The 15,940-nt window shown below is 39.3% G+C and overlaps 2 protein-coding genes across 10 annotated transcripts in view; one reads left to right on the top strand and one right to left on the bottom strand.

Moving 5' to 3' along the window:
- Positions 1–15,940, top strand: part of GIGYF2 (GRB10 interacting GYF protein 2) — an 80,734-nt gene that overhangs the window by 25,235 nt on the left and 39,559 nt on the right. For all 9 annotated transcript variants that reach the window (XM_086468472.1, XM_086468475.1, XM_086468477.1 and 6 more), the window contains exons 6-7: positions 4,290–4,401; positions 5,010–5,050. In XM_086468472.1, the coding sequence (XP_086324598.1) occupies positions 4,290–4,401; positions 5,010–5,050 (153 nt within the window). The remainder of the gene's footprint in view (positions 1–4,289; positions 4,402–5,009; positions 5,051–15,940) is intronic.
- KCNJ13 (potassium inwardly rectifying channel subfamily J member 13) lies at positions 10,849–12,835 on the bottom strand. The gene is made up of 2 exons (XM_009955897.1): positions 12,358–12,835; positions 10,849–11,471 (listed from the first exon to the last, which is right to left on the bottom strand). Exons 1-2 carry the CDS (start codon positions 12,833–12,835, stop codon positions 10,849–10,851), a joined length of 1,101 nt encoding a protein of 366 aa, XP_009954199.1.

The following is a 15,940-nucleotide window of genomic DNA, read 5'->3' as shown; positions in this document are numbered from 1 at the left end:
TTAAAATCTTTATGATTGTGTGCTGAAATGCAACTTGGTGTTACCATTTAAAACCATTTGCAGTGCGCAACTGCTGTCAGTAACACCGTGTGTCTTGTGTGGAGACATAAATCCAAAACATTTTTAGTTCTAAAGTTATAGTCTCTAAAGAAACCAAGTACTTGCACGTGACCTTTTTTCTAATTGACTTGTTTTCCTGGGAGCTCCCTGTGGTGTGCAGCTAAGCCCTGTGCTTTGTGCTGGCAGGACTGGAATGTCAACATTCATGAATAAGAGTCTCAGATGAGGAGAGATTTAAACAGTCCCTGGCATGGGCTGTAAGCTTCCAGACACCTTGTTTTGTAGCTGTTCTCCTTTTTGGTTAAGACCCTTATGAAGGGTACTTTGCTTCCCACTAGAGCTCTTTCCCTTCCCACCCTCTTTCCCCTTTGTAATTTGCCTTTGCTGCTGTTGGAAAGTGTGTAAATGGTGTGCAGGTGGAAAGTTCTCATACCTAAAAAGCAGTTGAACTACAGTTATCCTGTTCTTCCCGCACAGTAGTATGGCTATGATTGTAGATCCTAAACTCCATGTAATTTCCTAAAACATGTTGTAATTTCAAGAATTTGCTGCTTGTATTGTGTTGTTTGTTTGTTTTTTTTTTTTTTGTAATGACAATTAGAATGACAGTGTGTGCTGCTTCTTGCCCTCTTGCTTGTGTCTTGTATTTTTTACTTAAATTCAGACTTGTCTGTTTTTCAGATTAGAGACTTTCGGCTGTTATTATTACAATATCCAGTGGATTGAGGTCCTCATTCTGAGTTTTTTAAGGCGTTACTGAAATACAAATGACACAGCTGCTCCATTCAGTTCTTCAACGGAAGGGTTTATTGACATCTGTTGACTTTGCATTCAGTGCTTTGTGCAACATCTATACTTAGGAAGTCTGCTGCTCATGTGCCAGGCATTTTTTCAGAAGTGGTGTTCTATTTAAAGTAAGCATGTCGTTCTAGATTTATTAGCCACAAAAAAGCCAGGAAGTGCAGAAACAGAATGGTGAACAGTGTGCTTGTATGTGCAGTTTTGTCCTCTCCACCAGCATTTTTCGTATGTTCTGTTATCCGTATTAGCTGCGTCCTAGTGTGCACTTTCAGGTCAGACTCAGCTGTGTAATACTTGCTGAATAACTGACTTTGTACACCACAGCTTTCCTTAACTAGCTGCTTACCTTCTGTAGCTTGGTAGGATCTGTTTTAATGTGGTATGCTTCTCATGCAGTGGTCTACTTGGTTTTTGCTGGAGTTGCATATGGGCTGTATGGGCACATCTTGTTAGGGCACCTGGGCGGTGTACCTTGGAGAGTGTGGTGGAGGAGGGTGGCAACACAGCCAGGGCAAAAGTGGCTTAAATAGGTCCTGTCTGGTACTATGGGTTATCAGTACAGGTGGGATCTGGGTACCATGGCCCCACAGGCAGCCTTAAACTGAATTGCTGAGATGATTTGTTGGACCTTTTGCAAGTTTATCTTGTAATTCAAACCATTTCGGTGGCTGAGCACCACTGAAATACTGATGAACTGTGACACAGAGGGGGGTAAGTGGAGAGAGATTTCTCAGGCTCTTGTTTCACATAGTTTTAAAGCTGCCATAAGCCATGCTGCTGTTAAAACAACTCTGATTCTGTTCTTCCCCTTATGCAGGATGTTTCCTTTATTTGCTGATGAAATCTCCCATATCACCAGCCTTCTGGCTCTGGTAGCTGGCTGTCTGCTATCAGTTATCAGTGTGCATTCATGCTTGCTCACACTGCAAGGGGAGCACTAGAAATGTTGCTGTCAGTGGCTGTAAAAAAGCAAAGAGGACAACTGGTTTTGTTTCTGTTGGAAAAGTGTATGCAACTTTCCACCTCCACTGCCTCAGAGACATGAGATGAGTCAGTGCCTTTGTGTTGTTTTGACTCTGCCTGCCTGTAGCTTTCTCTTGCTTTCTCTTGTGAACTGCTTTTGCTTTGTTATCTCCTGTGAGAGGAAGGAAGAGAGCTTTCCTGTAGTGAAGAAACTAGGCAAAGATTGCCATTGCATGAGATGCTTAAACTTTCCTGGGCTTTATTTGTGGAGAATAACAGCTTGGAGTCCTTCTCCAGGATCTTGGGGGACCCATAATGCATTAACTGGATAAACATTGTGCTACTTGTGGTCTTGTATCACATCTTTACTGTTTCTTGCTTTTGCATCTTGTTTTGCACTCGTAACTATGGTCAACCTTGTAGCATCAGACTTGTCACAGTGAAGGTGTTTGTGTTTCTAGTATGGGTATAGGTCTGATACTCATCTCTTCTCTTGCCTTGAGTGCTCAGTCAACTCCTCTGTCTCCACCTGAGTTTGTGTAAGAACAGCTGTGCTGAATTAGGCCAGAGCTTGTCTCAGTAGTCTGTCTCTAGCAACAGCCAAAAGAAGACACTTTCGCAAGAGAATAAGGGCTGTGTAAAAACAGAGGTGAAGAAGCATCACATGTATGCTCACCTTCCAGACACTTACAGCTCGGTGTATTTCCTGAACCGGATGTGGTCCTTGTGTTTAGTAAATCTCAGTGTTACTTATCTTTTATGAGTTTGTCCAGTCTCTATCTGAACTTAAGCATCCCCAAAACTCTGTGGTAAGGTGGTCTGCACTGAACTGCTTTGCTGGTGCTAGGAACAGGATAGTTTTGTCTAAAGAGGATGTTTGAATCCTGTTTCTGAAGCAGAAGGGGAAATCGTACAGATGTTAACTTTGTGGCTTCCTTGTACACTCTGCAACCTATACTGCCTGATATGAAATCAGTATGTATTTGAGGAGCCTGACTGGATTATCTGAGGATCACCCTTCTTTTTCTTTACCTGGAAAGTGACTTTTTGGGGTTTTTTTGCAAGAGATTTGGTATAGAATAGTAGAGAAACTGTTGCAACTGCCTTGATTATTTCAGGTTTTTTAGACCCTCTTTTCATAAGACACTGAAATATGGTACAACTCCTTGATTCACCCAGCAGTCATTGGATTTTAGATGTAGAGGCATGTTACTGTTATTTCTTTGGAAGACTGCAGATACTGGAGTCCATTGTCAAGCTGTTTATTTCCTGTTTCGTTTGGTCATTCTGCCTTATTCCTCTGGATCTCTGGCCAGGTTTGCACCTCTTCCTTTGAAGTGCTTGTTTTCTTGAAGCTTGGAAGTGATAAATATGAAAGGATTGAGGTGTTTGATAGTTTCACAGCCAAGAATTTCCTTTATCAGGTGCTTTTTAGGTTCTTGGGCTTTACTGTAGAGGCTGCATGTGTATGTAGCAAAGGCATTATGCTGACAGCCAGCTGATCGATGTGTTTCACTTCTTCATGCTCTTTCCATGAGATCCTTGAAATGGTAAGTTAGCTCATAAAAAACCCCTCACATTTCTTCTGCTGTAGCACTTCATGAAGCAGTGTTTATCTCTTGTACATCTGGAAACTTCACCCCATCCATTAATCTAACTAGTGCTGGAAGCTATCTTGAAGGTCTGGGGATGTGTGTGGGTGTTGTTTTTCTGTTTTATTTTTTCCTTTTTTTAACCAAATGCCTCATGCCTACCCAAACAGTAAAGATATGCTTGCTTTCAAGATGCTGTACTTGAGGTTACATCTGTGACTTTTTGGCTTGAGGCTTGATACTTGGTAGCTGCCTGTGTCAAATAATTTATTGAAAAAATGAGGAGGATAATCTTTATTCTAAAGCTATTGGGGTTCTTTATGCTGTCCTGCCTATACCCATCCTGTCAGCCTTCTTTTCTCCCCACTGCGCCTGGGGGAGATTTCTGCTGGGAATCACTAGAACTTAATAGCAGTGAAGCTTCCTTCTCTCTTCTTAACCTTGACAGTAGTAATTACGAGTACCTCTGCAGTACAGTACTGTTATACTGGATTCTGCTGTTAAAAGCAATTTGATTTTTATGAGTGTAAAGTACACATGTACTGTGTGGATGTTGTGTGAGCAATGCATCCTTGTTTGGTAATTTCTGTTGGGTAAGTATCTGGTTTCTGTTTTCTTTTGTTGGGTTTTTTTTTTGTGCATAGTATTTCAGAATTGTTTACCTGTTCTGTCTGATCTTGTGCTTCTTGATGAGAATTTTTGCATAAGACTCTTTCTTCAGGCTTTGTTCCTTTTTCCATTTGCCCCAGATAATTTCACTGGGCTTACAACTGCAAGATTAGTTCACAGGGACACCAGGAAGGGGAAACATACCTGATTCTTTCAACTTCTAATATTATTTGTACAAACACTTTGTGTTTTTTGTCTTTTCAGGCAGAGGCCGAGGAGAAAGCGGTTTCTACCAAAGAAGTTTTGATGAAGTGGAGGGTGGATTTGGGCGAGGAGGGGGCAGGGAAATGCACAGATCACAGAGTTGGGAGGAAAGGTAACAGAACTCTAGCCCTTAAAGTTTTTTACGTGTATCTGCTCAGCTTCCATTTGTGCCTTTTGACTTCATAAAAACACTTTAGGAAAGGTGATTAGGTGTATCTGAGAGGAGTGTCTGAATTTCTAAGATGGAGTCAACACATTAATATTTCTGGAAACTCAGGAGCAAGTAAAAGAGCATTTTTGGAAAGAATTTTTCTGCTGAGTTCCTGGGAGGAGGGAACGACTTTAAAAGAGTATAAATTATGAGAGTTGCAGTGGAAATTGTGGGTGAAAATATGGATTGCTAAAGGATTTGCTTCAGTTTTAGTCTCAACATTGTTGAGGTACTTAGGGTCACATTTCAAAACGTAGTAGTTGCCAAAGGCTGTGTGCGTATCAGTGTTCCTGAAAATTTAAGTTGTCACTTGGACCTTTAAAAATACTGTCTGTCAAGCTCTGATTTTAAAAAGCCCCTACCATGTAAAAAACCAAAAACAACCAAAACCAACCCACAAAACCGACCAAACAAAACCAACACCGACAAAACAAAAAACCCAAAACCATACCTAAAATGAGTGGAGTCGTTCCAAAACCTTATTTGAAACTTCTATTCTGCCTTTCTAGGGGAGACAGACGCTTTGAAAAACCAGGGCGAAAAGATCCAGGTATGGTTTTGTTCCTGTGTGGGCAGAAAATGGGAGGGAGGAGCAGGGTGTGTTTTGGGGAAGGAACCTATATGTACATAAACTTTTCTTACTGCTCCAAGTATATTGTTGATACAAGATTCATGATACTGTGCCAGGTTACCTAAATGTGTTCTCAAAGTGTTGTTTTTTCTTTTGTGTTGTTTTCACTATTAGACACTTAAATCTTTTAGATAAGAAAAATCTGCAGTAAGTAGGCTCTGTTTATTCAATTAAGATGTGATGTCTACAGCTGGGACTCATTTCCTGTCCCTCTGTGAAAGGAGTCTGTACTGATGAACAGGTGTGCTGTGGCAATATGCTGTTTCAATGCAGCTTTTAAATGTTCTTGGCGTGTGCTGTTTTGGTACCTAGGACCTCTGGACCATGTGAACTATTAGTTTTTTTGAATGCTTGCTAGTATGAGGTATACCCCAGCAGCAATGTTCTGAGATTCCTATGCTGATAGGTTTACTGACTGTTAAACTAGTTTGTCGTCATGCAGATCTTCTGTTCCTTCAGGTTATCATCTGGTCCCTTTCTCTGCCATTCCTCTCCTATTCTATTTCTTAAATGCTTCACACTGGCCATATTCAGGCAGAATATTGGATCCTTAACTGTGATCCAGTATGTCTGAACGTTCAGCTGGACTTGAGTTGGAGTGGGTTATCATCTTGGAGATGGAACACATCCATTTAGGTAAAATCCGCTCTCTGAGAGTGGTAAGAACATTGAATGAAGTTCTCTGTCAACTGGTTGTATGGTAACTGTAGTGATTTTCTGCTTTGTGGAATCATGCATTGATTGTTCTCTGGTATGACCTTGCTGTTTCTCTGTAGCACCTTTCCACATGTATGTACCATAGCTGTGCTTAGTGAGAGGTTTTGTACTAGTAAAAGCTTGCTGACAGTGAGTCTTGTCTTTTTAGGACCCAGAGGATCTTCTGGCCTTTGTTGAAGGAGTCTTGGCTAGATATCCTCCTTAGTGAATATATTGATAAAGCGTAGATCAGAAAAGACAATTGCAGGTTGAATTTCAAGACAAACAAAACCAAAGATTCAGTTGCAATTAAAAATTGGCAGGAATGTATTGTATTTTAATCCCTGCTTAGTTGTCAGTATTTTAGTGATACTAGTGTGAGTTGCCATTTTAATAATCTTCCAGAGTACTATGGCGTCACATGTCTTAGGAGTCTTAAATTAGCATGTTTGCTTTCCAAGCCCTCCCAGTCCTCTCTGTGTGGGAATTGATTTGCATATATTTTAAAGAGTGCTCTTTAAGTTGAAAGTTAACGTAAAACTAAGATTTTTTTTTTTTCTCATTGTTTTTGTTAAAAAGAGATTACTTCTAAAAATAACTTGAGATTGGTCTGAGATTGTCCATCTTTAAATGCCAGTAGTGAAACTTTGGACTTTTGAGTTTGTATTTAAATTCAGAGACCTTTTGGAAAAAAGTGAAAATGGAAAAAAATAAGTACTACTGAAATTTCAGGACAGTTTTTTTTATGGAAGACAAATGGATGTAAAAATAATATCTACCACAGTTGATTCCATTTTATTTATTTAGCCCCTTCCTGTTCTGATAAAATTACAACACTTCCAGTTCCAGACTATAGAATGTATCACACTTCTGATTAAGACTGTGATTAAAATACTGCATGTCAGTTTAGATGAGATGTATCTCTTGGTTGAAATCGAGATGAATTTACAGTATGCAAGATGTCCTTACTGAAGCTGACTTCTGCCTGAATGTGAGGGTTAGTGTCTTGTTAGTAGCAGCTACTAGTGATCAGGACTTTGGAATGCATCTTCTGTGAACCATTTTACAGACAAGATGGTGTCACAGTGTGCTTTGGTGGAAGTCTTGGTTCATTGTGTTTGTTCTCAAATCATGAAGCTTTCTGTAGTACCTGGTTGCTCCTCTTAAGTCTCTTATTCTATTTCTCTTGTAGTTTGATCTTATTTGGATAAAAGCTCTGTAGTACAGTATGATAAAGGCAAGAGACCTGCAATCTTTCTGAAGTTTTAATATAAAATTTTTTTAACATTAGTAGTTTGTTTGCATTTTGCGGTGTTAGAGATTAATGTCCCAATAGGTGGGAGGACCATTTCTCTCCTCTTTACCTTCAAAGAGAAATAAGGTAGAGAGCACAAAAATGTTAACAGAAGGTGTTGGTGGGTCTGTTTTGACTCAAGCCTTGGTTAATGAACAAATAGTTACTGTTACGTAAAGGCTTTCCAATGACAAAGTATTTTGGATGTGAGATAGGGATACAGATGTGCCAAAAGAAGTCCCGTGTTAACACCAAGCACTAGTGGTAGCACAAAGCAGTGGAAGCAGAAAGATCATGTGAATTGACATGCAGTTTATAATTCAGGCTGACATGCTTCAACAGATGCATATATTGGTTTCTGTTACCCTGGATAAACTCCTTAGTTTAGGATTTTATTTAACTTCATTTGGCTTCAGTTTTTCATTGCTCTTTCATAGAGCCTTGGATTACCATCAAATTACGTAATTTACTGAGTTGCCAGCTTTTTTGTACTCTTTGTTCAGGGTGATCACATTACAGAATTAATAAGAGATCAAATATTAAACTCTTCTGGGCATTCGTAATGGTGACAGTGCAAGAACCCCTCAATTAAAAATCATGAGATTAAAAAAGTAATAGACCTTCAACAAAGAATTACTTCTGAAATATGATCAATATGTTGTTCTTAAAGATTGATTGCTTTTGCAGTGCTCACAACAGTTTGCAAGTTCACATTTGACTGATTCTCAACATAAACAATATCTGTTCCTAGTTTCAGTATGCAAATTGAAGATGCACAAAGTATTTGTGAGTTTCTCTTGCAGATTGTCACAGTTCTGACAGACTTCATTGAAAACCCAAATCGCTTCTGTAAGGCTGAGGCCATTAGCAAAGAAAATAAGCAAGTTTTCTTGATCACAGCTGTCTTTTAGAACTACACAAAAGCTGCTTAATTTTTTTGTGCAGCCTTTTGCCTAATACCAGCTTAGTAGCTGAGGGGATTTGATTAGTTACCAGCAATTACACACTAGTAGTAAATAACTGTAATGTAGATCAAACAAGACATTTAAGAAGTCAGTTGTGGAGCGTGATTGAGTTCTGTTTAATGTGTATTTTTTGGTTGGGTTAAGATGACTTGAACATAAACAGGGTGTTCAATTGAGTATAAAAAGAATGTTGAATTATTTTGAATCACGTTTTCCCTTACTCTGCCTGGCTTGTTGTTCTTCCCTACATCGCTAGCAAGGAGTGCATCTGAAGAAGGTTCATCACCAGCTTGCACTTGCAATGTTAGTCAAAGCGTATGGTGCAGTTCTGTTGCATCAGAGCCCATCAGCATTTTTTTCTAGACTTGTATTCCGATTTGGGCCATGGCATATTTCCAATGCTTTAGCAGATATCCGTGGTTCACCAGTTCTCTGGAACTATAAAGGCAGTAGGGGTGTTTTGTCTACCCCTTGTTCTGCAGCTGTTCTGAAATAACTACACAGTTGTTTGTCTAATTTGCTTCTGTAATATTCTTCAACTTGACATTCAAAATGTGGTGTTTGAAGATTGCATTTAGTGTACACTATAAACGTTATTTTTCCTTATACTTACTGTTGTACCCCCCCTTCTAAACCAAACAGAAAATCAGGACAAGTTTAAAGCATCAAGTCATTTAGAACCAAACGAAGCAGCCAACACTTTGATTAGATATTGATTGAAATTAGAAATAGCTTTTTGTAGCTTTGGCTCTAAATGGTGACATAGTACCATCAAGTTGGGATTATGCATCTGAATTTTAGAAGAATTGGTTTGTCTGAGACTGGAGTATGAGATGTATGGGGAAAAACAATACCTCTCACAATGCTGCTTTTTTTTTTTCCTAAGTGGTTGTTTTGGACTTGATGCAGGAATCTATTCTACTGCTCTTGCACTGGTTCCTAATTTGTAGGACTCTTCTCAGTGTTTTATATTGGTAGAGAATGTGGAAATAACACTTGCAAGAAATACTTAAATATTGGTACTGATATGGGTGTGGAGAAGGGATCTTTAGACTGCATATGGGTTAACAGCTAAGAAGAGGGGGGAATGAAGGCAGTGTAACTTCGGAGTGTGTGGCTCTACAAGCTCCGCAACATTCATGAATGCTTTTACATAAAATTAAATTTTTAAAAAGAGATTTTGAGAGGATCTGTGATAAAACTAACGCTGAAGTCTGGAATGTGAGGAGGCAATACTTGAACGATTTTGGAACGAGAGCTGAATTACAATGAAAATGTGGGCTTTCTGTTTCTTTCCCCTTCCTTGTGTGACATGCTTCTCTGGGGCTGCTTCCCTTTGCCCCAGACCCTAAAACAAAGTTGCTTTTTGCTGGCTTCTCTCAGGTTGTGAACACACTTCACTTAAGAGGTTTGGGGCTTGATAAGGATTCAGTTAAGCAGTATCTCATCAGATAGCTTGAGGCCATTTTTTCTGCTGCTGACCACTTCAGTGAAGTTAAAAGGAAGCGTATTTAGTGGCTTATTACGCTGTTGTCAGTGAAGTTGCAATTTATGCCATCTTGGTTTCTGGGGAGAAGTCTTTTACCTTTGAAAGATAACTTTTGCTTTATTTTGGTGCTTGACTGTTCCAAGTATGAACACGTAATAGGCACTGCTTTTGTTGAGAGCTTGGAAATGATTATCCATCAACTTTTTAAATTATTTAGGAGCTTCAGAACAGTGTCTTGATTGGAATAGGTTTGAGGCGCTTAAATACGGAAGTCCCATGTATAGTTTATTTTAATTTTTTATTTTAAAATTGATTCAAGCGTCTAAATATTTTTGTGCTGTGTGTACAGGCAAATATTAAAGTTAAAAAGCATAAAATATAAATGGATGCAGTTCTACTTGTGTATATATAGTGCATCCTTCTGGGTCAGATCTACTTGAGACAAGGAGCACAAAGGTGAGAACATGTGGAATGTACGGTCCTTTTAAGAGTATGTTAATTTAGAATAGTCTGTTTTCCACTGCTAAATAACTTAGTGTTTCCAAATACAAAAAAATTTCCACTGCAGCATTTGTCATATACATCAAGATTTTTTGATAATGTCTTCATAGACCTGTCTTGAAATGAGATGTTCTCTTACTTGGCAGAGTGAAGAACTACAGTTAGTATTTACAATTTTGCTTAATAAGCACAGCAGGAGTGCTTTTCACTGCCATGAGAGATTGGCAGTACTTTCTAAGAGTGAATTCAGCCATCTGAAAATGGGTATAACTCTGTATCCCCAAAGAGTTAAGAGAACAGAAAAATTAGGATATTGGATGCACAGAGTTGCTTATCCCAGAACGAATATATTTACTGAATGACCCCATATTGGTTTTGACTGAGATTTTTCTTTTATATTGTTCATTTTGTCACAATCCAGTTAATTATGATTTTGGTCAGCTCTGGGAGTTTTGAAGGTTTCTCATTTGAGGGTCAGTGCAGCTTTAATCGTAGTCTGGTGAATTCAGCAGGTAGCTTGTTTAATTTCCGAGAATTAGTACTGTGATTCTTGCACCTGACTTTGTCCTAGGTGGTTAATCCAGCCTCTCCTCAGTTTACACGGGCACACCAGTTATCTTTACTCTGCATATGATGTTATAATCAAAAGGGTGGGAGTACAAGAGAAAGATCACTAGAAGACAGCAGGACAGGCAAGGAAGGTAGGTTATGAAAAACCTGAAAGTTTAATGTCATAATAATTAAAAAAGCACAAAGTTCAAATCTATTCTCTCTATTCTGTGAAGCCAGTCTCAGAGAGCTGGAAGCTGTCGGTGTGCTGTCCATTGATGCGGATCTCCTTGTCAGTCCTTTTTGGACTCTTTGAGTCAGCTGCAGCTGGGAGCTCAGGAATAGTTGTGTCAAAATTCTCCATCTTGATCTGATATTCACCTTTGGCATTGCGGGCTAGCACGGAGATGAAGCGATGATACAGCATGATCTCTGAGGGGAGGTAGGATGTTCTCCTCTGACACGTTTCTCCTGTGCCCTCCTGTACAGCTGACAGAAAGACAACCAGCTCAAAATGGTGAGCAGCTTCTCTTTGGAGGAGAGCAGCCAGTGGGCTGGATGGAGTGATTAAATGGTAGTAGATCAGTGGAAAGATGAAAAAAGGACACTCCTCTGAAGTAACACTGTCTAGGTGGAAGTCAACGCTAGTTTGGTGCAGCTGCCCATTCTCTTGTTCTTGGTAAAGTATAGCAGAAATCTGGACGCTAGTCAGGGGGCTGGAACGTGTGTTGGCCACCTGGAACATAAGATATGGCTTCCCCTCGATGTGTGTCACTACAGCAGAGCGGGTGAAGCGGATGGAGAATGCGCGATTCTTTGGTCGGGCGATCTTTGCCACAAAAGCACCTGCGTCACAGAAAAGAACAAACTGAATACGAGCGCCGTGCCTGGGTTGGTTCCCTGCTGCCTGAGCTCTGTGAAACAGTCCCAAGGAACAGAAGCAGGCTTGAGTGGATGTGATCTTTCTAGCCTCAGCCTGCATGTTTGAAAACTGCTAGGCTGGCATCACACTAACCCATTTTTGTTTAAAAAGTATAGTTTTTCTAAAATGCTTCTTTTTCTACACTATGTTCACTTATTAATATTTGGAGAGTGAACTGTAGCTGTAGGAAGGAGAGCTGTTAGCTTGCCCTGATTTACTGTAATTGGTAATAGTACCTGATCTTGGTGTGCTACCACTGGAGAAGATCTTTCTTCACAGTAAACTAACCTAACTAAAGTCTTTTGAAATACTTTAAACCTGAAAATTATTTTAAATCACTTAAAATACATCAAAATAGCTGTGACATTGTGAAAATTTTCATTACATTGGTTACTGAGGAATGCTTAAATGCTGAGTTAAAGATGAACAAAAATACTTCAACTAGACCAAAGTAAACCTTGAAATGAAAATAAATTGACCTTAAATATTGTAATTCCATGGGAAAAAACTTGGAGAGATAGTGCTATAAGAAATCAATGATTGAGTGTGATAAGTGAGGGTCTGCTACAACTATCCGCCAAGGAATAGTGGAATTCTCAAGTCCAAATATTGGTATTACCTAATTTATGTCTCTTGTTAATGGAAGGTGTTTAACTTTTAATACTTACATAGCTGACATCTCAGTGTCCTTGTAGTGACTGACTTAACTGTTCTTTCATATATCAATATAATTACTATTTATTTCTAGCTCCATTTCTTAAATCTAATTGTTACACCTATTCTATTTAAAGATTGAGTAGGAAGGGTTACCTGTGATGAAGGCTTCCAGCATGAGCCCCAGGACCATCTGTATTGCAAGCAGTGCAATAGCACTGGGACAGTCCCCGCTTGGGAACATAGTGCCGTAACCAATTGTGAGTTGTGTCTCCAGTGAGAAAGAGAAAGCAGCTGTAAAACTGGTGATGTACTTGACACATATAGTATGGTTGTCAGGTGGAGCATCATGGTCCAGCTCCAGGTCCCCATTCATCTCAGCCAGCAAATACCAAAGCACTGCAAAGACTAGCCAGTGAATGACAAAAGAAGCAGAAAAGACAAGCATCATCCATCTCCAGCGCATGTCCATTAATATTCCCCATGCATCTCGGAGGTATGCCAGACCTTTTCCTTGGGCACCATCCATCTGAAATGTGCTGTGCCCATCCTTGGTCACCATCCTCAGGTATCTTTGGGTCAGGAGGGGTGCACTGGATTTGGTGTTATTGCTCTCTATCATATCTGTTGTCATCTTCTAGAGAAGGGAAGAAAGGAAAAAATGTGATACAGTGCAGCATATTTGTATTTTGCCTAACATTCACAGTTTTTGACACATCAGCAGGGGTTGAAATACTGCAGCCAACAAAGGAGGGCTTATACATTGCAATCCAGAGAAGATTAAGTCAGGAGCCTGGAGAGGAATTTACCACTGTTTGTGGTAATACTTTGCTAAAAAAGATTAAGCTTAAAAATCTGACTACTTCTCAAATTTTCCCTGCTTAGTTGTTTAAATATAACATTCATACTTTACCTTCCTAAATTTACATTTGTTCACGTGCTTTAATTCCTTGGGGGTGAGATGGGATTAGGCAAACTGTATCTGAAAAGAAACTGAATTTTGTCTGAGTATATCAGGTTTTGCATGCCTTTTTAGCAGAGTATAATTGTTTACAGATACTGCTATGAATACGATTAACAATACTATGAAAATAATGTTTATTTTTCTAACATGTTTGTGTGTTTTAGGGGAATGCTGTAGCTTACCTAGTAGCCCTTTCAGACTTTCCTAGCTCAGGAAATGACTGCTGTCTGCACCCACCATGTCCCATTAAGCAGAGTTGCAGTATTCAGGGCAGAGTTGCTTCTAGGAGTCTGAGGCTGTTTATGTAAGGATTGAATAAAGAGAGGACAGGAGACCAATACTGAAAATACACTGTGACGTAATTTGGAGTCTAGTCTAAGCGGTGTGGGTTTTTTTTATTAGTGACCAAATAAGAAAATAGGACAGCAAGTGTGTGGGTTTCAGGGGGTGAAGGTGGAATTGCAAATGTAGGAAGCAAAATGTATACTTGTAGGTATTTGATGTTAGGCTCCTTTGTTTACTTTTAAACCTCAAAACTTGCCAAACTTGTCAGAGATTGAGTGTCTTTTGAAAAGACGTGGGCCAATGAAATCCATACATTTTATAAACTGAATGTTTGAAGTTTACCTGTGACAAATTAAAATTAAATATGAGCTCATGTAAAATAGAGGCTTCATAATGTGTACAACCTACTTGAAGGTTGTGAGGAAGCTTGTTTGTAGAACAGAGGACTTAAAAAATGTATCTAAATTCTGCAAATGATAATTATACATGATGTATTCAGTCAACTTGGTTTCCTATCAATTTTGACCTTTCTCTGGGTTATGACTGTGTCAGTGTATAATACAAGTGTACACACAGGCTAGAGGAATTGGATTCCCCCTCTCCCAAGAGGGCCATGTCAGTTTTATCTTGAAATGCATTAGATCCAAGGATCCTGAACTTCAGAATGAATTTATGGAAAGTAAAAATCTTTCTTGCGATCTTTGCTCCTATAAATCAGCAGTTTTCATGACTCTTTACTTGATCTTGATATAAATTTCAGAACATACTCTTTTGCTTTTACTTGGGCGTAATGCACACTGAAGTGTGAGAATTGACATCACAGTGAATATTTAGCTAAACTTTCATTTTTCTTCTATCGATTTTCAAAACCGTCAGCTATTTCTTCTATCCATGCTGTAGAGGTAGAATAGATGATGGCCTGAGTGGAATTCAGTGCTTTCCCCCTCATTTTTATTTTCCAATTCACATCTCCTAAAAGGAGTATTTTGAAAGCACTCTCTGTGCCAAAGAATACGGTGGGCTTACTGAGAGTCTCCTGGTCACTAGTACCAGGCTACTTTTCTTGGGGGATTCTGATCATAGTCCATTCAGTTTATAACATGACTCCACACCTTCATCTGAGTTTGATCTTTGGTCTACTATATAGCTCTCTAAATCGCTGTTTTCAGTCTTGCTGCACTGTTCTGGAATTTACAATAACGTGAATACAACTTTAAATGCTCCAGGAACCAGATGGTTAGTGACTTGTCTGTAGAACAGAGTCTTTGTGCTAAAACTTAGAAGAGCCCTTCTGGATGCCTTGAAGGAGCTGGAAAATGAGCATCTCTGGGAAGGATGATGGGGACCACGCTGAAAATGAGCTGTGGACGATGCCTTGGTTTTATCATCTTAGAAAAAGCAGTACTCAAAAGAAGCCCTGTCTTGTTTGAATAGATGAGAATACTTACAGAGCAAAATGTCTGAGTGTAAACATCATGTATTCTCAACAAAACACAATCAAAAAACAACTGATGTGTTTGTGTACATTCTCGTGGTACTTTGAGGGCAACATCTGCTTCCTAGCCTCCAAGTAATTGGGGTTTGCGAAACAAACATATACTGTGAGAATGAATCTAATCCTGACTGATGGGTGACAGAAGCCTTTTCTATAGTGTTACGTACATTAAGAGAAAAAAAAAACCAAAACCATTCTTCATGTGGTGTGTTTTTCCTGGCTACACTTCAGATCTTCCACATGTGAATGCTAAGGTAGTGTGCTTGAGCACCACAGACTTTACTTGGAGCAAAATGTTATCGGCATTGCAGGGTCTCAATTTTGTTGGTTAAGGAGCTTTCTAGGGTAGTGATTATTAACGCTGACTTACAGCTCTGAAAAAATGTAGTCAGTGTTCATTGTCAGGTTGTTTGGGATCTTTTCTATGGGAGAGGATCCATTACTGACAGATTTTTGAAGGTACTTGAGAAAGAGAACCTCCGTTAGCCCCCAGCAGCACATTTCACAAGTCCTGCTCCTTGAGGCTTCCAGCAGGGGAATTTGCCCTCTGAGGTTAACCAGATTACTGCTCTGGTCTCATTTGAGAGAGGCTTCTGATTTTTCTTGCCTAGGACAGTTTAAAATATTAGGTATCCAATTCGGTGTCAGTGATAGCATTGGAAGTGTGTAAGCTTGAGTTCAAAACCTGTTTTTTTTGCAAAAGCTATTGATGGCTTTAAGAGCCACAAGTCTCAACTTCCTGGAGTGGGAAAAATGGGTAAGAAACTGCAAATATGCTCCAAGAGCCATGCAGTTGATTTAGAATAAGAGGGGAAAGAACAGCTGCCCTGTGAGAAACAGTTTACTTGGGCTGGAGGATCAGTCATCTGTATTCTCAAAAAGCAGAGTCAACTTAAGAGTAGATGTGACTTTGAATTTAAAAAGAATTATTGTCTTTTGTCTACTCCTTTCCTTGCCTACTGTGGTAAAAAATACAAATACCTTCTTTCCTTGCT

This window comes from Leptosomus discolor, chromosome 7 (genome assembly GCF_034619465.1).
Source record: "Leptosomus discolor isolate bLepDis1 chromosome 7, bLepDis1.hap2, whole genome shotgun sequence".
Lineage (NCBI taxonomy): Eukaryota > Metazoa > Chordata > Aves > Leptosomiformes > Leptosomidae > Leptosomus > Leptosomus discolor.
This window is presented reverse-complemented; position numbering and strand designations above follow the sequence as displayed.